The sequence below is a fragment of the Neopelma chrysocephalum genome, unplaced genomic scaffold (genome assembly GCF_003984885.1).
Source record: "Neopelma chrysocephalum unplaced genomic scaffold, ASM398488v2 Primary Assembly neopelma1_84, whole genome shotgun sequence".
NCBI classification, from domain to species: domain Eukaryota; kingdom Metazoa; phylum Chordata; class Aves; order Passeriformes; family Pipridae; genus Neopelma; species Neopelma chrysocephalum.
Genome location: NW_020897746.1, coordinates 9,066,918 through 9,089,707, shown reverse-complemented (window position 1 = coordinate 9,089,707; position 22,790 = coordinate 9,066,918). Strand labels below are relative to the sequence as shown.

Below are 22,790 nucleotides of genomic sequence, written 5' to 3'. Positions count from 1 at the left end.
ACAGCCCTGACCTTGTATGAACTTGCTGGATCCAGAATATCTTCCATGATTATATCCTGAAGTGCTGAGGCTGTACAATAATATTCCACCTTAATGAACTTTTAAAGGAAATTGAATTATTCTGCAGAAAAGAAAAATTCTTTTTGTTTGTGAAGGGAACAACAGAGAAGAAACTCGGTAATTTTTGTTTGGGTTATTTGGGTGATTCAGTGAAGGCTGAGGGAGCATCTGTTAAGCAACTTAAAATTTGAGACTTAGCTACAAAATTCTGCAATAAAGAGGAAAACTTAATTCCATTATAAATATATGAGATGAAAATTTACTAAAGCTTGATGCCACTGTGCTGGCATCAAATTGAGTTTGAATTCATTAAGAACTTAAAAACAATCATCAACTCAGCGATGAAACATCAGCAAATGCAAAAGCAGCCTTTTAATATTAGCCCAGGTTTTGTTGAGCTTGCACTCAAATGAATCCTGCCTTGACCTATAGTGACCTGGAGACAATTCCCAATCTCCTGACCTCAAATCCATCTTACACCCCCCCCCCCCGCAGAACTCTCTGTATCTCTCTTTGCCCTCACAGAGCACTGTGAAAATAAAAGGTCTTTGCTTCTCATCTTCGGGAAGTGGTTACGTGCATAACATTTTCCATTTGGAGATTGGGAGGGCAAGTTTTCTAATCAAGAAGAAACTCAATCCCTTCCTTTACAAGGGCTCCATTTGGGTTATTAAAGTGAGATTTTTCAGGCATTTATTTTAAGGCAGTGTGAGAAGATTGTAGCTCTGAAAGATATTGAATATTTAAAATGAGTGTTCTAAGAACTTCTGAATTCTCAAGGGACAGGTTAATAGCTTCAAGCTAAAATATTTCAAAATAAAAAAAAAAAAAAAGTTATATTCCAATGAGTTTCTTGCCTCCTTAAAATAACCCAGCTGTGAAACTGGAAGTATGTGGTACTAAGTGTTCTTTGTTCAGAGTTTAAAAATAATTCAAAACCCCAGGGATCTGGAAGCAGATGTCTGCTTCAGGAATCATAAAGTCCCAACAAAGGGAGGGTCTCATTGTCAGCACACTGATTCCATATTCGTGTGGCACCCGTTTATTGACAGAAAAGTTTCTTCTGTCACTGGTTAAAGCTTAGTTTTCAGGGATCAGGGGTTTGGTGGATTTTATAACTTGCTCTGTGTGCATGGGGTAATCACTGCTCCAGCCTGATCTGGCGTTCTCAGGTCATGGAATGGTTTGGGTTGGAAAGGACAGGCTTTGCTGGGGTGGGAATGGAGGCTCTCCCATGGGAGCAGAGGAGATGTCCCTGCCTGGGGTGATGGATCCATGGAACATTGGTTTGCTGGCTGAGGATGTGTCAGATTTGCTGTTGGCTTGGTGGGCACTGAGGATGGTCATTGCCTCATGTGATGTCAGTCTTTGGGAGCCTGATCCAAGCCCACATTCCCTGGATGTGTTGTCTATACCCTGTAGCACAACATAAAGAGCTTAATAACCTTCCTCCTGTGCCCCTTGGTGTGACATCTCCAATTTTCTGCCTAATTTTCCTGTCTCTTACTTCTGTTCTTTGTTCCTCTGTCATATTTATTCCCCAAACAATCCCATCACGTTTGGTGTCTCCAGGCAGATCTGCCCCTCTTTGAACTGAGGAGTTCCCTTTCCAATCAGTGCTGCCATTTGATCCTGCAGTTTCCAAAACAAATTACCATTTTATTGGGTTGACTCCTTATTCTAAACTCTCCATTTCATGATGCTCTGGGGGTGGGGGGTGAACTGGTAATATTTGAACACAAATACGTGGTTTATCAAGGTTTGCAGAAAGCTTTAGAGTAAGGATTTCTGTTTCTTTTTCATTAGCACCAGACTAATTAATACTTCCCTGTAGTGTTTTTCATCCACAGCTTTTGTCATTGTTCATTTTTTAACCTGCAGTTTATGTAAAGTCAGTTATAATTGTATACATTATTCCCTAGAGAGGAGGTTTTTAAACACATAATCTTAGTTTAGAAGCATTCAGCATTCATATTTTGGGCATTATTTCAGTCTGTGCATTCAACATTTCTTTATTTAACAGAGAAAACTTTGATTTAAAGAAGTATTTGCCTGATTCACAGTGTCTCTGATTAGATAGACGTGAGAATGTTATTCTGTTGGGTTTAATATAGTTTCTTAGTACAGACTTGAGGCAGGCTGAAAATAAACTATTACTTAATTGTGTTAAATTAAAGATATATAATTTTTGCGGAGAGGAAAAAAACAAACCTGTTTTTTAAACTCTTCCTAATTTAGGCCTTCAAATGTGTTCCTGTTAAAAAAAGTCCCATAAGGTTCTGTATTTTAGGAGACACTGGAGCATACTTGTGCTGCTGAGTGAGTGTTGGGGTTGAAACCTCCTGCTCACTGCCAGATTGAAAAAATATAAATGTTCAGGTCAATAAGAAGGTTGAATTGCATCTGGAGTAGAAGTCATACCTTAATAGTATATATATTGACAGAGCAGCTGGTAGTTAAAGGAAAAATGATTGGCTAAAGTCCCATGTGCAGTTTTAAATCTGTGCTTTATTCACCTCTGTCCCCATCCATAGATCAGGAGCACAGACAGTGAGATCCAGCTGAAAACCTGCCTGGAGATGGAGTAACCACGTCAAATATAATATGAAAAAACAATGCTCAGCTCTGGGACTTTAAGTTAATATTTCTCCATCATAAGAACTGCTTGAATTTTACTTATGGAGCGCTTGGGAATTGTTCTTTTGGCAGGGATTGGTTGGATGAGATTTCAGGTATTTTTTTCTTATATATAATGCAGTGTCATACAAAAAGTAATAAGGAGAGAGGAGAAAATCTGACTCGTGATATCTGTATTTAGTCTGTGAAATAAGTGGCTCAGTGGTGGTAGTTGCACAGATAAATGTCATATTTAATCCAACCTGTTGTAATTCTTTTTCTCTTAATCATAGATACGTCCTGGTTCACTGATAGGGGACAATTCCACAACATAAAAATCTCTGGACAATAGTTCAGTGCCTTCCAAATGAAATTGTTTTGTTATGGAATAAAAAGAAGAAGGTGGGAGACCTTTATTTTGCGCTTTTTTGATTTATTTTTGAGCTTCTAGAACAGTGATTAATTGCAAAATCTTCCAGAAAAAAGCCCTGGGTGTGCCAGTGTAGGTTCTGCCCTGGGAATGTGACGTGGCCTGTCAAAAAGCAGGTTTGCTGTGACCTTTGAGACTGCCCAGATGACTCTGGGAAAGGTTTCCACTGTGTCTGGCACTGACTAATAAGTTAACTGGGTTGTACTGAACTCCCTTGTGCTGCTTCCTGTAGGACAAGTTATTTTGCTGCTTGACAGGGCTCAAAATCTATTCTTATTTCAAAAGAACTTTTGGATAAAAATGAAATTCCTGTGGTAATAAAACATGTCTAAATGCTTTAATAGAGCTTTACCAAGAGATCATATAAAACAGGGATGAGAATGTGCCCGTGTAAGGAAAATGCTCCAAGGGTTTCAGGTGCTGCCACATTATAAATAATAACCATAAATAATAATGCTGTATTTATACTTCATGTACTTAAACTTTTATTAATGTCTGATAGGAGCTTTCCTCTGAATGTTGCATTCCTGTTGCAGAGTAGCCTCATTTGTTTTGCCTGACATGAAATATGTAAGAAATGAAAACGGTAGAACAAGACCGTGCTCTGTCACACTTAAAGGGGCCGTGGGAGTTGAATGGAATGAGACTTGATAAATTAATGATGCAAAGTGCTGAAGGAAAATGGAGAAGTGATGAATGTAAGGAGAGAGGTGCCAATCTCTGCTCCTGTGATTGACGAGCCAGGCACACGGATAATGGCAGGAACTGTGGGCAAGTGAATGAATTTAAAACAATTGGGTGAATTTGGGGCTAAAAGTATCCGTGACTGCCAGAGACATATTTGTTTTAACCACTTTTAAAAACATTTTTAGGAAAGATAAATTATTTTCTAAATATTTAGCACATCATTATTACCGTTTTTACATTGTAACCCTGTGTTATATTTTACTGCAAGTTTTAATTTGACTTTTCTAACTTACTGTGAAACTAAATTTTTGTTTGAGCTCGGACTGATGTTGTTTCCGGGTTTCAATTCATTGTTCCTTAAATAACGTATTTTTACAGATTCCTGTGCCAGGTTCAGTGAGTCATGGTCAGCTCTGGGGTTTCCTGTGGTTTGGAATTCTGTCACTTTGCTCCCAGTAACCCAGGGCAGGTTGGTTAATGCTAAATGGGACCCTGTTGCAATGCTGTGTCCACTGGGGGAGAGTCTTAAGGCACAGCAATAAAGGAATGAACAAAGGTGCAGGAAAAGTCTTCCTGGCTTGGGAGTTGAATTGGATTTTGCTTTGATTGCCTGTCAGAATAAGCCCATGTTAAAGTGGATCAGAGCCTTTTGCCTCATCCCCAGGGCACAGGGGGGCTGGTGCTGCTCTCAGTGACAGCAGGAACCATGAAAGGCACCGTGGGGGTTGTTGTTGGTATTCCTGGCATCAGATAAATTAGAAAAAACTTTTCCTTTCATGAACCTCATCTCCTTTGAGTCTGTTTCTATCATTTTCTTGCAATGAAGGGATGTTACATATTCCCAGGTAACTCCTTTGAATCAGATCTCCAAAGTGGGGCCTTTCCTTTCCCAGCAGCTGATTTGCAGGGAGTGGTTGAACAGTTCATCCTGAGCAGCTCCAGCACTGCAGTGCAGGCAGAGCAAGTGTCATTCATGAGTCAGGATCTGTGTATGTAAAACACTGATTTGTGCCTGAGGGCTGAACTGAGCTTTGCCCTTCTGTAGGTTTTGTCCCACATTATTTATTTGTCTGGAATTAATCCGAAGGGTGGGAGGTGCAAAGTCAGCGACCAGTTTTGGCTTCAAAAATGGTCAAATTCCTGCAGCACTTGCAAGGGCTGAGTCTGCTGGAGCAGACAAGTGCTTTGTCATCATCCCTGTGACTGTTTCAAGGCGTTAGAGCTGGTCATAAATCCCATAAAGGGCAAGGTAGGGAGTTCCAACTAAAATATAAGTGGCATTAGCACTCAGGTGTGATCTTGACTGAACAGAAATGTCAGAATATAGGAAAGAGGTTAAGATGTTTACTATGGGGGGGGATAATATTTTATTTTTGTCATTTTTTAAAATTTTTTCTACTGTTACAACCCCTCCATGAATTTGATGGACATGCCATGGATCTGATCAGGATTGTGGCAGTCACAGGAGGCTCAGTCCTACATCTTGGCATGTGCTGTCCTCTCCACTTCCTGAAGGAATGATTTACCACATGCCTGTCTTATCAAGAGATACTCAATGTTAGTCTTGGATCAGAGGGACTACAGGACATTTTGCACCATAACTGTAGTTCTGTTGTGCAAGGCATGCAATCCATGGAATAATAGGAAGAAAAACACTCTGCCTGCTTGATGCAGGACATGGTTATTTTTTTTGAACAGATAAAGCAGTCAGTGCAAACCTGAAATTCATCCCTTAATGTATTTTTATCAAAAGCCAAAGGCCCAGTGAGGAACAATGCGGGAAATGTATTTTTTCCTCGGTATGAAATTCTCAATATCAGCTGTAACAGAAGGATTTATGTGAGCATTAAGCCACGTCATGCTAATTGCATTATGTTGCCATCTAATAACTCAGATTATGTACATTGTAAAAGTATTATCTGGGACCGTTTGTTTTCTTTGAAATGTGAAAGTTCATCTGGAGGGCATGTGTTATTGTTTCCTTGGGTTTGTTTCATTTAATGATGAGGAGACGTTTTCTGTGATGAAATGAGTCTTCTTAAGGACTCTTGAAGACACAATGTAATTTCTGGCTGCCAATTCATAGATATTTGCTCTGCATTTCAGTTTTTCCATGTTGTGCACACGGGGTAGGCAATTATGGAAGGATTTTTCTCCCGGGTTTTTATATTTAGATTTACCTTCCACTAAAGAAACACCTTGACTTTATTCCAGTTTCTTCCTGGTGGGCTGTGAATGTCCAAAATGTTGCCTAGGTGGCCACTACAGAAGGAAAGATGGACCTCTGAGTGACAGCAGGAATGTTCATGTGACCCCATCACCTGACCAGTTCTAGCAAAACTGGTTTGCAAAGATTGGGGTTTTTTCCATTCTTTTCTCCTCATGTCAGTCTTCTACATGTTTATCACATCAGATTTTTTCTTTCAGCAAGATTAATATTGTGCAACTCCATTTGTACCTGGAATTAATTTTTATAATTGTTTTGGATGCAGCCTTACAAAGGCTTAGCAGGCAGTGCTAGAAAAAGCCTCTGTTAATCTGTATATTGGGATTATAGAGGAAGAGCAGTTTCTTTTCTTCTTCTTTTAAAAAATTACATCACTTGCAGATGAGGAAAAATGCACTTATTCTGCTGCTATAGAGGCAAGCAATTTTCCAGAATGCTGCTCTGTAATCCTGATGAACATTGCTCTGTAATACCTTTTAGAAATACAACAGAAGGTCTTTCCAGTTTTTTCTTTCCCCCATGGAAATATCAGCCTGCAGAGCTCCCAGCTAAAGACTGAATCTAAGAGGTACATGATGCAATGAGCAGACAAGTGCCCAGCCTGACTTGCTTCGTGTTGGCAAATTAATTACAGTTGTAATTACAGTTGTCATTGCAGGGACTCCCAGGATGTGTTTGGTGACTGAATCTTAAATAAAAAAACCTCAAAAACCAGGATAGATCCAAAATGGCATAACTTTTCCCCTTTGTTAAAAAAATGTAAAAAAAAAAAGCTACATATTTTTTTACTCTTTTTATTAAATTTAAAGCTTTTTATTTCTTTTTCACTCTTCTTTTTTGCCTGTTGCTCTTGCATATACATTTTTCTGTATAAAATAGAACTGGTGGCACTCAGGAGGATGAACTTTATCAGGGATAGATGGCATGCCCAGCAGCATTTAGGACACCATTTATTTCCACTGGCTGGGACCTCTCATGCCAGAGGGGAGGAGAAAAGAGGAATGTGCATTGAAGGGTCTTCCTTGACCTGTAAACTCAAGAACTGTTCCAGTCAGGGTTGTTGGAAAGTTTGGCCTCGGTTCATGTTCCCAATTCCAAGTACTTATAGAGGTTCATGGTGCCCAGGTGTAGGTGTTCAGTGCTGGGGTTTGTTCTCACCCACAAGTGATTCCTGAGAAATAAAAAGTCAGTCTAAACTCTCCTTCCCTTTGTTGGAAGCACTCTGCCAGCAAAGGGCTTCTGTGCAGGCATCCTTCCAAAGCCACAGCCTTCAGTGGAATCTGGGAAGCTCCTCTGCCATCAACAGCCTCGAGAAAAACACTCTCATTAAAGAAGGAGATGGAAAAATGCTTATTACTGGAACTTCTGTCTGTGGGTTGGTCTCGAAGCTGGAGGAGGATGTTGCACTGTCACTAAATGGTTCGGTGAAGCCTTTCTGTATTTCCTTTTTTCCTCCTTTGAACAGTGCACAGTTAATTGCCAGACATTAAATATTCATCGATTTTATTATTCACTGCTAAATGCTGTGAGGACCTTTCCTGATGCTGTGAAGCAGCTGAGGCTCATTCAGCCCCCGGAGCAACGTGCCGACAGCAGCCGTGAGGAAATCCTTCTTCCAGGGCTTCCAGCCCTGGTGTGATGACAACAGTCTTTATTGTGTTCACATTTTTGATTAGAAAACCTCAAAAGGGTCACATTCTGCCCAAGGGACAGCAGATTTGTGTCACTTCTTATTTTTAATCTGAGTGTGCTCTCAGCTGTGGGAACAGCGAAACACTTTTCTCCCTGATAGTAGCATCGAGTTTTGGGTTTAAAACACAAACAGAGCTGCCAAAAGCTGGCAAATCAGGAGGCTCTGCTAAAAACCTGTCATTCTCTCAGGAGTTTACTGGGCGCTGTTAACTTTTTCTTCAAGTTTCAGTATTGTTTTCTGAGTTTTTAACCAGCTAATAAATAGCAACTGCTACAACGCCATGGAAAAATGTTATGGACTAGACAGCTTGTCTGGGATCTCTGCCATCGTAAGGTCAGGACTCGAGCACAAAAGCTAATGTCAGAGCATCTTGCACATCCCCTCTTAGCTGCCTATTTATATTTTACTCAGAGGAGTAGGTCTAGTGACTTTTTCCAGAGAGAAGATACTGAATTTGCTGTAGAAAAGATACCAAATGTCCTATAAATACTAACAAGTCTGATGCCTGTATTCCTTGGTCTGCAAAATCTAATGTGCTTGAGTTACTTTTCTGAAGAAGGGTTATTTAGACATATGGAAAAACATCTGTTCTATGCAGAAATAAATAGTGTTTCAGTGGTTATACAATGTAAAAGATCATTCAAGGACTCTGTGCCTGAGTATCCTCCATGGTGGGATCCTGGCTATGATTTATTGAGAGCAGCGTTTTTCACACTGAGGTGTGGATTTGGAGATAAAGATATTTGAAGGAAATCCTGCAGTCATTTATATCATTCATATGTGCAATCATTCCATGGGATTTTTTTGTCTCTGGGGAGCAAACTTCTGCCTATTTTGTGAAATATTTGCCTGGTTCATAGGTACTAATGTTCGTACTTCTGAAACGACAGAACTGAGATGAAGAACAGAAATGAGACAGTCGGTTTAAATTATGCATATTTTACCCTCCTTCCTGCCTTTTTCTCGGTGCTTAACCAATGTATAAAATATCAGGCAATAATGAATTATTCAGTGAGTAACTTTAAAGGCAATTTGCTTGGGTGTTGCAAATTCGTGTCTGTCTCTAATAAAGTTTGTCAAATGGGGAGCAGCAGGACAGCCCACAGGTTCTTCTGCGAGGGAGTGGCTGAGCTGTGAAATTCTGACTGATTTTGAAGTAAAAATTCCTCAGAGTTTTCAAAAATCGGTGATTTTGTGCTCAGTTCAGCACAGTTTTGCCATTATACCAGAATAAACAAATGAGTCATTTTGTAATGGACAGGAAAATTTTTAAATGCATTTGTTAGCGTGGATGTGATTTACAGGTGTCAGTGCAAGATTCCAGTGAAGTGTGTCCAAAAACACAAGGATGTACGTGCCAGTTTTTAACTTGAACTAAAGGTAAAGAGAGAAGCAGAGCTCTAGGGTGTGTATCATAGAATATTCCATGATTCTGTGTAATTCCTTGGGACAGACCAACTTCTCCTTGGATTTCCTTTTCGCTGTGCAGGGAACACCCTCCCGCAGGGCTCAGCTTCCACAAACAAATCTGTACAGTAGCTAGTGGGGTTGGCTGCAGATTTTGAACCATATGCTGCTGTATATATGGATATTGCATGTTCCTGTTTGGTAGCAATACATCCAGACATAGAAGTGTCTTTCCTGGGAAGTGTGCTGGAGTGTGCAGCTGCTGCTGTGGGAGGTGGGAAGAAGAGAAGGTGCTGCCTAAATAGGTGCGGAAGGGTTTAGTGAGCACGAGTAAGGTGTGCCTTTATAAATTGGTGGGTTCCTCACCATTTTAGAGGGGAAAACGGAGGTGTGGGAAATGTAAACCAGTTATTATTCAGGGCCTTGCATATTGAATCAGCTCAGAGGAAGAGCAGCAGCTCAGCAAACTGCCTCCCTTCTCTGCACTCGTAGCGCCGCAGCTCCTTCGCTCTGGGATTTTTTTGGCAAATCAACTCACAGTTCTGTGCTCAAATCTGTCACTTCATACATTGTTGAGACCTTTGTTCAAACCACCTCAGACAGAACTAACTGAGGGCAGGTTTGGCTCTACAAATAAGAGCTCGAGTTCGTTGGGTTTTGGCTTCTGTCAGCACTCAGCAAGTTTGGGGTCACCAAGATGCTTTTTGAAGCCTTGAAGTGCCAACAGTGAACTTGACTTTGGGCTGTAATTGCTTCTGAAAGGGTGTCTGGAGTCATTCCCATTTCCCCCCTTATTCTTGGATAAATATGTGCCACTTCCCTGTATGAACAGTGCTCAAATGACAGCAGATGTTGGATTGCTTGACCTGATACCTCTGCCCTCAGGGTCGCTGCTCTTACAGGGAAATGGGGCATTTCAGGTGAAGTTGCTTTTCAGCCTTTCTCATTCCATTTTCCCTTTAAGTGACTGAAAGAAAGGATATTATGAGCTCCAGCTGAGGGTAATGGGGGGAAAAAATAAGTAATATCATCTCTAGCATGAGCAAGTTGGCCAGTAATGAAATATTTTGAAATATTTAAGAACTGATGAGGAGGTATTGTACAGAAATATATTTAAATATTTAGGAACTCATGAGAAATTATTGTTATGTTAATGTAAAATAATTCTTTTGCAACCTGCTGTCACACAGTGACAACAGACAACATTACCTGTTGGTGTTAAATTCTTTATTATATTAATGATGCACTGCACCCAACCCACATTGCAGCTCCTTTGGGAAGCACAGAAACTACAGTGTAACTGGAATCCTGAACAATTCACCATATTGTACCTCTTAATATCAATACTCTCCTATACAGCAGGAATTTGTTAAAATTACTTTTTCCAGCTGATCTGTTTGAACTATATATTTTAATAGGCATTCAAGGTGTAAAGGATGCTCTGTGTTGAAAAGTGCATCTTCAACAAATTAATTAACAAATGAAAAAATAATAAGACTAATAAATTAGGGGTTTTAAGCAAGCCATATGCAGCTGTGTCTCTCTAATACTTCTTTTGAATCCAGATCCCTGGATTTTGTCTTTATTGAAATTATTTCCACAATATAATGTGATGTTAAGTTGTGTCTGAAACAAAATCTTTCTCCGTTTCTCCTGCTCGTGAATCATTTTCTAACAGGATCTTTTGTTTATGCACTTTGTGTAATTATCCTGCAGTTTCTTCATTAAAAAAGAATGAAGAAAAAACAGCCAGTAAACACCAAGTCCCTTCCGAATTTATCTGTCTTTCTAGTAATTAGGAAATTACAAATCCCTGGGAGTACAGTCATGCAGATCTTCTTTCTCCCTTTGCCAACTCAATCAGTTCTATTCTATACAAGAAGAACAGGAACAAAAGGCAGCAATCAAAACCAGTTTATTCAATGACCACCTGTTTCTTTTAATTAAAAATAATAATTTACTGTGAATTCCAGGAGGGGACTGAAAAATCAGCCTTTGAATCATTTTTGAACCATGTTCAAGTTGTCCTCTTTCTATACAAATGTAGAGAAGAAACAGTTGATTGAAATTTGTTAGTTTTGATTAAATACAATTTTTTTCTGTTTGTGAACCTTCTTAACTCTTTTCAGAGCAATAAGGAATAAAAGTGGTCTTAGTAACAGCAACGGGAAAAGAGATTTTTGTTGTTATTTTTAGCTGGGTTGCCACTTGTTATCATGAAAGGCTCTTTTTCTACAGCACTTCAGAGCCAGTCTTCAATTCTGAATGTCATTCCTACCCCTGAACCCGGGCAGGAATGGGCTGTATTTTGACCTTGCTGTAGTGCAGCTGCTTCCAGAGGTGCTGGGGCAGGTCTGCCAGGAGCAGAGCAGTGTTTGCACAGCAGTGTGTGCAGGAGCTCGGGGCTCTTTCCCTCCCTTATCTCTGCAATCCGGCATGGATTAGAGCCCATCTCTTCTCTCCTCTCTTACATCCTTGTTGTACAGCCTTAAAGACTAATGTACATAGGTTTTATTACCTGTATTTTTCCTTAGTCTTCATTTTCTTATCCCACCACTCCCTTACACTGCTGTTGTGGAGTTGAATAAACTCCACTTCTGCTCTGAACACCCACCACTGTGATAAGGTTTCCCATCCTGCAGATGTCAGTGGATTGAATGAATGAATGAATTAATTAATGAATTCTTTGTTCAAATTATTCCTTTAATCATTCCAAACACTGACACTCCAAATCCTGCCTGCAGGTAGGATTTCCTGGAAAGAGTCCGTGTGTGATTTCGCATCCTGGTCATGTCATTCCTCTCCTCCTCCACTGCAGGAAGGAGCTCTTAGGAGCCATATCTCAACCTGTAGGAGATGTTTTTTGGGTGCTTGGCAGGTAGATTTGGAGTTCCATGGAATCCTGCTGGGGAGGAGTAACCCCATGACCATCTGCAAAACCCGACTGCTCTGTAGTGGGCCCTGCTTTGAGCCAGGTTTGGGCTCAGGGGTCTCAGAGGTCCTGTCCACCCTCAGCCCCTCTGGGATATTTTTGATTCTTCAGCCAGTAGAAGTCTTTCCTGAAAGCAATAATACTTCCCTATGCTGTGGCTGTGAGAGGTGAAATATCAGACAAGCTTTAAGCACTTGATAATTTGTTTTTAAAAAGTGATATTGTCCTAATCATTCCCAAGGGTCTCAGATGTCCTTTGCTTTCAGTCTCATTCAGCCAGCAAAGAACAAAGCTGGTGACCAGTTCCACAAGGAGTTTTGACTGTTCTTGCTCCTGAGTTCTGATCACAGAAACCGTATTTTAAGCCCTGGAAGTTATTTCCAGTAGAAGCATTTGGCTCCTTGGCTCTTGCAGCTCCTCGAGGTTGAAGCTGCTTTCTCAAATTAAGATGCCAAGCAAATAAGTCACCAACCAATAGTTTTGTTATCTCAGCAGGAAAATGAACAGCAAACAGAAGAAAGTGTCTCAAACAGACATGGATCTGAGTGGGGTCCTGGATATTGTGGTTGCTGCTTGGAAGGTGTTTAGAAAAGCTGGATTCTGGAGACTTTCATAACTGAAACAGAAATTTGCCCGAGGAGAGCGTGGGATGAATGTGGGATTTGGCTCTGTGGAGAGAAAACCACGCTTGGTTCTTCTTAAATATGTTTTATTAACTTGATATTTGCTTGGGGAAGTCAAACCTATTTTAAGTGAAATCTATGCGGTACAAATTGCAGCGGTTTCATTGATCTGCTGGAGCAGAGTTCCTTACAATCCATACTTTAAAGACATTTGGAGGGGGGACAGAGAAAGATGTAGGATTCAGTGTTTCTGTCACAGTAGGAAATGTCTAAAGGCTGAGTATTAAAGTGAGGAAAACACCTGCCAGTCTTCTGGGTCTGGTGAGGAGGAACAGTGAGCTCGTATCTCTTGTAACCATTTGGATGTTGTTTTGCATATATGGAACATATGGTCACCCCTGTTTTCAACAGAAACATGAGCAGTGCCACAGTTGATGCTACTGAGGTTCAGGAATTTTTTTTTTCTTTTGACTAAGTGAAATAATTTGGATATTTTAAGGGTTTTTTCCCCGTACACCTTTTAACCTAAGAACTAAATAAAAGCTCATCCAGTCCCACCCCCTGCCACGGGCAGGGACACCTTCCACTAGCCCAGGTTGCTCCAAGCCCCGTCCAACCTGGCCTTGGACACTTCCAGGGATGGGGCAACCACAGCTTCTCTGGGCAACCTGTGCCAGGGCCTCCCCACCCTCACAGGGAAGAATTTCTTCCCAATATCCCATCTAACCCTGGCCTCTGGCAGTGGGAAGCCGTTCCCTGTGTCCTGTCCCTCCATCCCTTGTCCCCAGTCCCTCTCCAGCTCTCTTGGAGCCTCTTAGGCACTGAAAGGGCTCTCAGGTCTCCCTGGAGCCTTCTCTTTTCCAGGTGAGACCCCCAGTTCTCCCAGCCTGGCTCCATGGCAGAAGGGCTCCAGCCCTCGGAGCATCTCTGTGGCCTCCTCTGGGCTTGTTCCAGCACCTCCACATCCTTCTGCTGTTGGACCCTACAGCTCTGCAGGTGGGGTCTCTCCTGAGGGGGGCAGAGGGGCAGAATCCCCCCTTCCCTGTTGCCCACGCTGTGGGATCAGCCCAGGACAAGGTGGATCCGTGTTCCTGGTGACACAGCTGGTGACACCATCGAGTTGCATATTATGAAAAGACAAGGGATGATATGATGTGCTTGGAATGTAAAATCTCCACTGGTGCAACAGCACCCAAAGTGGTTTTTTTGCATATTTTATACTTAAAAGCAACATGGTGATTTAATGGCTGCAAAATGATAGCGGGTTCGGTGTTGCTATCAAGGGGAATAAAATCCTAATCAAAAGGGAGCTCTTAGAATGAATTCCGAAATGCAGTGCTCATAAGCTGGTTTGTGATGTGTTAAAGCACAGTTTGACATGTGCTGCTGCTTAACCAGGAGCTTTCAATTATTGCACACCCCCTCCTTTGAGCCACAAAAATGATGGAATGGCTCCTCGCAGGGGGGTGCTTTCCATGGCTTCAATAAAGGGAATGGATTCATTTGTGCCAAACAAAGGCAGGAGCAGGGATGGTGGCAGTGCTGCTGCAGTGGGCAGGACAGAGCTCGGTGGCAGCGGACAGAGGGACAAACGTGTGGTTTGGGGAGATGCCTCTGTGTTCTTCTGCTTCCCTCTGCTGGAGTGCAGCAGGACTCCTGCCTGGATTCCTGCCTGGATTCCTGCCCGGCTCCAGGAACTCCTTAGAGCAGACACAGAGCTGGCTGGGCTGGGGGAGTCACTTCTGCCAACTCATGATTTATTTTTTTAAAGGTTTCTGCTCCGTTTTTGGTGATAGTTCCACCTCATGCAGCCCAGATCTCCTGGTCACTGGGACTCTGTGCCTGCCCCTCTCTGTGCAATCTTGTCTCTGCTTTGAGACTAATGAATAATATTCTGATTTTTTCAGAGCTGTGTGGGCTGTAGATGCCCAGTTGCTGTTCATCTTTAAAGGGATGCTGCACCCATATATGTCATTACAGGCTCTGAAACCCAGTCTGTTATAAAGTAGTGGAATTGCAGAGCACTGGCCAGATTTTTGCCAGTTCAAGGGTTTTTCAAAGACATATATTTAAATGTCACTGATATTGATTGCCCAGTTTCCTTTCCCATTTAATTATGCTATATTGCATTCAGTTCTACTTACAAAAATGGGAGATTGTCTTAACATAGCACAGAATTCACTTTTTAGCATGAAAATAACATGAATTTTAATAGAGCACATCATTCATCACTGCTTAACAAGTGCTTTCCCATTGCTTTCCCATTGCCACTTTCCCCCTCCATAACTTTGACGGATTTTGGAAGCAGAAGTGGGTTTTCCCTTTAGAGTTTCACAATTAATCTATGCCAAGTTTAGTGCAAAGTTCAATTCTCTTGCAAATAGCAGCCATTATTTGGCAGTTCATCTGTCATATCCTGGCTTGGCTCCCTGTGTTTACTATGAAATGGGACTGCCAGCTCTGCTTTGGGAATTATTGAAAGTTTACATTGATGAAAAGGGCATATTTGAAGAAAATTTACAGGAGCTTTCCTTTAGCTCCATAGTTTTCCTTTAGCCAGAAGGTACTAAAGATGATGCTGTTTCCTCTATGATTCACATAAGTCCCTTAATGCATATTTAACACTGGGAAGTGTTAACAACTAATAAAATAATTGCTGTTAATGTAAGTAATTAGTACTGGCAATGTACTAATTATTATTAATATGATTGCTTATAATTAAAATGCAAACTATAGATTCAAGGGTAGTTGTCAGTGCATGAAAAATCCCTGTTAATATAAGAATAAGAAAAAAGGTTTTATCATCTGTGATGGGTAGAAGTGATCTCTTGGCTTTCTCTAGATGGTCTCAGACTTGGTGGCAAAATAAAGTTGTCTTCTATACTTCAATTTACCAAAAAAAAAATCAAAAAGCATAGGATTGAAACAGAAAATAGGATTAAATACTGATGAAGAGTACACTCTCTTATTTGTAGGTTTTAAATGTTTTTTAGGTTCTTGTGTGTAGATTTTGAAAGGGATTTCCTACAAAGTTTCCAGCTCAGGAGTAGTTTTGGTACTCTTTTCCATTGTCCTGTTTATATTATGCTCTGCCTGGAATGACTTCATGCATATAGAATAATAACTTATAATAGTCAGAACTTACTTGCTGCTCCTTTAAAAAATTCATTCATAATAAATTTTTCATTTGAAACATCCTACAGTGGGGACTTTCATATAAGGATAGAAAAGGGACATTCGTTATAGAAAGCAAATGATGATTCAAATTACATATAATGAATCATGCAGGGGCAACTCCCCATTCAACTTAATTTATTTATTCCTGTGACTGTTTTTATTTCATTTTGGAGTCACATTGAATTAGGCACAGGAGCACATGAGCTCGTGTTGCTTTATGGTGAGAGCAGCATAGCTGTCCTGACATGTCACAACATTTTTAAGCCACACACCCCCCTGCTTAACTTAATTACATGGATATCCCATTGTCTGGAATGAAATTATTTGGTAGTGTTATATAATTTCAGGTGGATATACAAGCTCACTGTATTTAATAGACATTCACTATAATAATTTCCCCTCTGTATCATTACTTTATACCCATAAATACCACTTACATCAGAGGTTAAACACAACTTTAAAACTCTGTTTATTCGGTGTCATTCTTGGAAGCTTTTGTCCTTCTCAGCCACAGATGTGCTTACCAGAGTAATGTTTGAGTGGGTATATTTATAAGGCAACAAGTCCCCTCCTGTCTTCTAAACAAAACAATTTAAGGAAGAATTCGCTTCCCAACTGTGGTTTAAATTGTTTGGAGTCATATAGTCACAGAGTCATCAGAGAACCCTTTTGTAAAACAACGTTCCCATGACCCTGTGCCACGAGGCCCTTTGCTATATCTTTAATAAATAATGAAACAGATGTTCTGTGGAGCCCTGGATGTCACTCCATGTGTGTTTACTAAATAAATACGGTTGTTAGCAGCTTGTATTTCATATCTCGGGCTGTGTAACAGGCAGAGCTATTGAAATAGTCTCCATTTGAATTCCTAATGTAAAGGCTTTACTTGTTATCCTGGATGCTGCACAATTCCTTCCTGTGCAGTGAAAAAATAATGGTTATAGATTTGTTGTAAAACTTGGAATCGGTATCTGAATTAATTCACATGCAGAATGCTCCCAAAACACAAAAAACCTTCACAAAGAGTAAGATGGCAAAATATTAAAATTTGAAGGCAAGATTTTGCCTTCTCACAGTCCTATTTTTATGACAATTACTGTTAGAATTTCTCAGATTTCTTGAGAAAATGCTTTTACTGGAGGAATCTTTGCCTTTTGAAGACAGAGCCCCCAGGTTTTCCATCTTGCATTACATGCTGGGCTTTGCTTTTGATTGGCAGGTGAAGTTTAAAAATCGGTACATTTGTAAGACAGTTTAATAGTTCTTATCCAATATAAAGGCATATTAATACAAAATGTAATCAGAAGAAAAACATTTTCATGTCTCATTTTGCAGCTGTGTATTCGTTGAGGATGTTTCAGACCTGGCATTTCATGATTTCCTTGATCTTTCTGAAAATAATGTTAGCAAGGATTCATTTCAAACCCCAGTGTGTTTTTTAATGAAGAATTGCTGCTCTTCCCAACTCCTGATCAAGACTGGGCAGTGGTAGTTCTGACTAAAATACATTTGGGGCTGGAAATGGCCATCAGGGATATCAGGATGGAGAGGATGTGCACTGGGCAGGGCTGTTGCCCCCTTTGTTTGAGCACTGCACATCTCCAGTCTGGTGTGTGTGGAATGGGTGAACATACTGAGTTTGTGATTTATTCCTTTTGTATAAGTGTCTTGGTTTTCCAGAGAGGATCTCTACCCCTAGAGGAACAGCAAACGTCTTTGGATGTGTCATACATTTAAGTGATTTGAGTGTATTCCCTTTCACTGGTCCTAAATCGGGAAACATTTCCAAGCTGCTGGTGGCTAAAATGTCCTTTCTACAAGTTTCTCTGGTAAAAAATCAGATGGGAACAGCAGTGTCTGTAAAACATTTACTGCACGCCAAGTTAGAATTTGTTCCCTTCCATTTACAGTGTAGATTATAAAGTTGGAGCATTTCAAGATGATCCCCTCTGTAAGATTCTGATTTTCCAGCCCTTTGACTGTGGTTCAGAACAGCCCATTAACAGTTATTTCCCTGCTGTATTTTGTGTGGTGACAAGGACACACTGTAAACAGACAGACGGTCTGTGACACTTCAGCCACAGGCTGAACACTGTCATTAAACTTTATGTACTTGTGCAGTCAGTAAGTGAAGTTTTAGTGCAGATAAATCATGGAACAAGGCTGTGTTCTCTGAGCTGACTCACTCTTACAACACCAAAACAAAGGAAAATTAAGAACTGAGGCCGATGTGCCTGTGCCAATGCAGGTACCACTCCGAGGGTTGGGAACAAGCTACACAATCAAATGTATTTTCCTGCAGCATAAGCTGCAGAGCTGGAAAGTTTTTGGTATTTGAAGTGATATATTAAAGGTGTGCCACTGGTATTTTTTTATGACTTTTTATGTCTGTCTGTTTTTTCCCTCCAGGATCCCAGAAGCAAGCACAAATTTAAGATCCACACCTATGGGAGCCCCACCTTTTGTGACCACTGTGGGTCCCTCCTTTATGGGCTCCTGCACCAAGGGATGAAGTGTGACAGTAAGTGAAGCTTTTCTGTGTTACCAAAAGAGGGTTTTAGAAAGTAAGTGGAAACCCTGGGTAACAGCCTCTTACTTCATTTCTGTGGAAAACAGTGTTTCAAATGTCAGCTATTTATAGTCCTGTTATATTTCAAGTGGATATTTCAGTACTATAATGATCTACTAATGAAAATCACCTCTGCTGCTGAGAACGCAGCGCGTTCAGCTTGATGTGGCTGAAGAGCCTTTGCTGTGGCAGTTTTGAGAAAGCCTCTTGAATACACTCTTAAAGACTGAAAATTCAGTTCAGTTTGTAGCCAAGGTCCAGTATTTTCCTTGTATTTAATTTGTATTGGAAGTGTCCTGCTAGAAAAATCTAATAATCAATTTAAACCCCGTTCACTGGGGATGCTGACGTGAATGCTCTGTTTTCTTAGTCATATTCCCAGCAAGTCTTTATTCCATCTTCACTTTTATTTCCCCTTGCACATCATTAATGGTTATGTTTAGGTTTCTGAAGTAGATTATTTTATTCTCTGCAGAATGTATTGTAAGATGTAGCCATGTCATTGGGTGGAAAACCACCCAGCTGTGATCTGAAAGTCTGCTCAGAAATTAAGCATTTAGTCTTAACTTTCACTTTCCTCTGTGATCATAATTATTGGCTCCTCATGGGTGTCTGAACCATTTTTGTCTCCACAGCCTGTGACATGAACGTTCATAAGCAATGTGTGATAAACGTCCCCAGCCTCTGTGGCATGGACCACACAGAGAAAAGGGGAAGGATTTACCTGAAAGCTGAAGTCATTGGTGAAAAACTGGAAGTAACAGGTAAACAGCTCATTTTGGAACTTATCAGGTTTTATATACATTTATAACCATTGTGGGTTTGTGTGCCTTGGTCAGATCTTGGTGTGTTAAAGCCACTGTTGGAGTATTTCCCTTCAGAAGTGTGAGGGTTTCATGCAAAGTGTCTTGGAATCAAGAACTGGGGCTCATGAAAATAAATAGAAAAATGAAAGCTGTGGTAATAGCTTTAAAAACTCAGGAATATTAATTAGAAAATCACTTTTATGTCATTTTTTTTTCATGTAGGATGGTTATCTGTTCAGGAAGTTCCCCCTCATCTTCAGAACACAAGAGATGCACTAAACTTTCATCATCTGGGGAGTTGTTTCCTGTATTTCAGAGTATTGAATAAACAAAGGCAACTTGGATTCAATCCCAAATACTGCTCCCAGTGAATTATAAAATAAAAAAACTCATAATTCTCACATTCTTTAAGCTTAAGGTTACCAAGATGGGAAGGAGGCAGAGAAAGGAAGGAAAGAGAGGGTGGCAGTTCATTTCCTTGGAAGTGCTTCTCCCAGAATTTGTGAGTAATTTTTGGTTGTGCACACCCAGACTTGCACACCCTCACACCCCACTGACCTTCAGTCCAGGTCTGAAGCTGTAGAAAAAATTCTGTGTATCCAGAACAGGGTCCAGTGCTTTTATCATTGCCTGGTTGGTGTTGTAAAATGGAATCAAATTCAAGGGAAAAGTTAGGCCAGGACAGAGTAGGAGGTTTCTTAGACCATCTCAACTTCTGCCCTTGGTTTTCCTGATGTTTCTTGACATTTCTTGCTTGTTGGCAACCTGTGGATGTTGAGTGTCATGTGTGGCTTCAGTGTGGCTCAGCTGACAGGATAGAGCCTGTTAGACACCAAAAGGATGTTTCTTCCACCTCTGTTCCTCTTTGGGGAATGAGTCCAGTAGAGACCATCCCCTCGTGGTCAGCATAAAGGAAAGGAGACCATCACCCTGAATTTTCACTGCTGACTGAGCCAGCAGATTTTTCTCCTGGCACTGTATTATCCATGACTCTGTTCTCTCTGAATCCAGATGCCTCCATATTCTCCTGTCAGACCTTGTAAAATGCATTGAAAAGGAGAAGTTGGATAAAATTTCGTTAGAAAGGATCAGAACAGATCCCAAGTGGTGCTTAATTGTAGCTTAACTTTTCAAATCGCTTCCTGTCGACGTGGGAGGGGAAATTTGTCCAAGGTACTGTCATTAACAGAAGGTGGTTTCACAAAGTGGTGAGGCATTTCAGAGATGGTGATGCAGCTTCTAAAAGCAATTGTACCATGAGAGAGAATTAATTTGAAAATCATCCAAGTGACAAAATGTAATGTTTGCATTATTCTAGGCCGCTCTGCAGCAAGGTTCTTAAATATGGCTCAAACTTTCTGCTGTAATACACATAATTTGACAAATAACATGTGCTTATTTTCTGATGATTCAGTGGGTTTATAATCCTTTTAGGGACAAAAACATTTGTCACAAGTCTCTGTGGTACCGAGGCCCTGTAAAATAATTACACAAACAAGGATTCTTTTAGTTCACAGTTTTATTTGAAAAGGTCTTCTCTGAGATATGAATGTGGTCAAATTGTTACAGACATTTCTTAGGTTTTCTTCATTGCTCTTTTTGGTGTCAGGGTACTTGGCAAATGCTGTTTCTGTTGTGTTTATAAATAAAACATTTCCATCCTACAATTAAGTAGGTTTCTGGACAACAAGGAAAATGTTGACTATAACCTTGTTATGTATAAAACAATTACAGGGCTGTTGTTGTGGTTGAGGCTTCTCAACATTTCCAAGCTTTCAGAAAACTTCTTTAAATAAAAGGTGACAGTTGTTCTGAAAGTAAGCTGCTTTTTTTGTTTCTTTAAATAAAAAAATGCCATACAGACTAAGCCCAAATGACATTTCAGGTGCCTTTTGTGCATGTTTAACTGAAAAGGAAATTAGCAGTTGTCAGTTAGTTCATGGACACACTGCTATGCAAAAATTTTCTCCCAGAATGTCATTGCTTCTAAAATATTTATTGAGAAAAACCTTTGTCAGAATATACAGCTCCCAGAGCTGCCAGGCACAATGTCACTGCCTTTAGCTTTGGGAAAAGAGTTGAATTAAATGTCCAGGAAGTTTAGGAACAGCAGGAAAAATAATCTACAATCGGCTGTTTGGTTTGAGCCCTCGTCTGAATCTTTTTCGAAGGAATTACTCTGTAGGTGTTGAACTGCTCCAGCTGAATTCCTTAATATCCCTGCTCTGCTTCCTGTTTTGGTTGTTAATTAGCTCCTGCTGGTTCTTTCCCAGCCAGCCTTGATCTCATGCAAAACATTTGTGCTGCTCAATGGAGACGTGCACTGGAGTTGGCACCTTGCAAATCCCTTCCGTGGGCAGCTCGACCCTCCCAGTCCCAACCAGGACATTTTCCTGATGGAATGTTGTAAATAGGACTGAGTTTTTTTCCCACCAGTGAATTCCAGGAAGGAGGCAAGGCAGGGTTCTGCCAGGTGGGGCTGGCCAGTGGCTCGGTCTGATTATCTAAAATCTCCAAGTTGGCAGGTTTTGAATTGAACTGATGGTGGGAATGATTCAGTTCTATGTATAAACACACTTAATTCCAGTTAACTGGGTTGGATCTTCAATCCAGGTGCATAAACATGGACATGCAGGTTTTTCTGTGTGAATTGTAGAGACCCTGCAACACTTCTTCACAAATGAGTAGGAATTTTGCATTGGTACACTCTGCCAAAACTCACCATCTTGCCAGGGTTGCTCAATCTGCCCCACTCAGTGCTCATTTCGTTGAAGTTCTTAAACATCAGTGGTTTATTTTCAATGGTTGAGCTGCTTGCTTGAGAGTTGCATTGAATATTAATAATTTATTGCACTTGAAGTAAATCAGTGGGGTAGTTTTCTTTTTATAGAAATACTCCTGAATTGCTTATCTCTGAAATCACTGAGTTCGTGACCCTTTCATAGGTTGGATTGACGTGGGGGGTTTGCTCTTAGGCATAATAAAGCAGTTTTTGCTATTCTTAATCTCTGCTTTTTGCACTGAATTTTCTTCCTCCTGATGTGTGCTACAAGTTTTTTCACTCTTACATTTACATCTTGACCCATCTTACAATTCAGGGCGAGTTTGTAGGTGGTTGAATCACAGTTGCGATTTTTCTTTTTTAATTTTATATTTGGGATCATTTTTATAGCGAATGAACAATAACCTGTGTGAGAAAAATAACCCCATTTGGTGCACTGATTTATAAAAAGCTGCCACGTTATTGAGACCCTAAACTGTGCCCTGTGAGTGTCTGGGAGTTGGATGTGACAGCAGCTGACAGGGAAGAACCAATTTAGGGGCAGGGTGGCAGTGACTTGCTGGCAGCTAATGCACCCCACTGCTACATAAACCTTGTTAAAACACACATAGACACAGCCCAGAGTTTTCAGGGGGGGTTAAATCCATTTTTCTAAGCTTCAAGAATACAGAAAATCTGGTTTCATTCCTCGGTGATGCTCCTCTCATTGGGAAGGAGAGGAGGGCTGGCAGTGATCCCTGCAGAGGTTGGGAGCACAGAGCAGGCTCTCCAACAATAACCT

At 40.6% G+C, this 22,790-nt stretch overlaps 1 protein-coding gene across 4 annotated transcripts in view; it reads left to right on the top strand.

The window, feature by feature from the left end:
- Window positions 1-22,790, top strand: part of PRKCA (protein kinase C alpha) — a 146,024-nt gene that overhangs the window by 71,375 nt on the left and 51,859 nt on the right. For all 4 annotated transcript variants that reach the window (XR_003535638.1, XM_027692011.1, XM_027692010.1 and 1 more), the window contains exons 4-5: window positions 18,262-18,373; window positions 19,057-19,185. Coding sequence is in view for 3 of the 4 variants with exons in the window: in XM_027692011.1 (XP_027547812.1) it covers window positions 18,262-18,373; window positions 19,057-19,185 (241 nt within the window). In the remaining variant the exon portion in view is untranslated. The remainder of the gene's footprint in view (window positions 1-18,261; window positions 18,374-19,056; window positions 19,186-22,790) is intronic.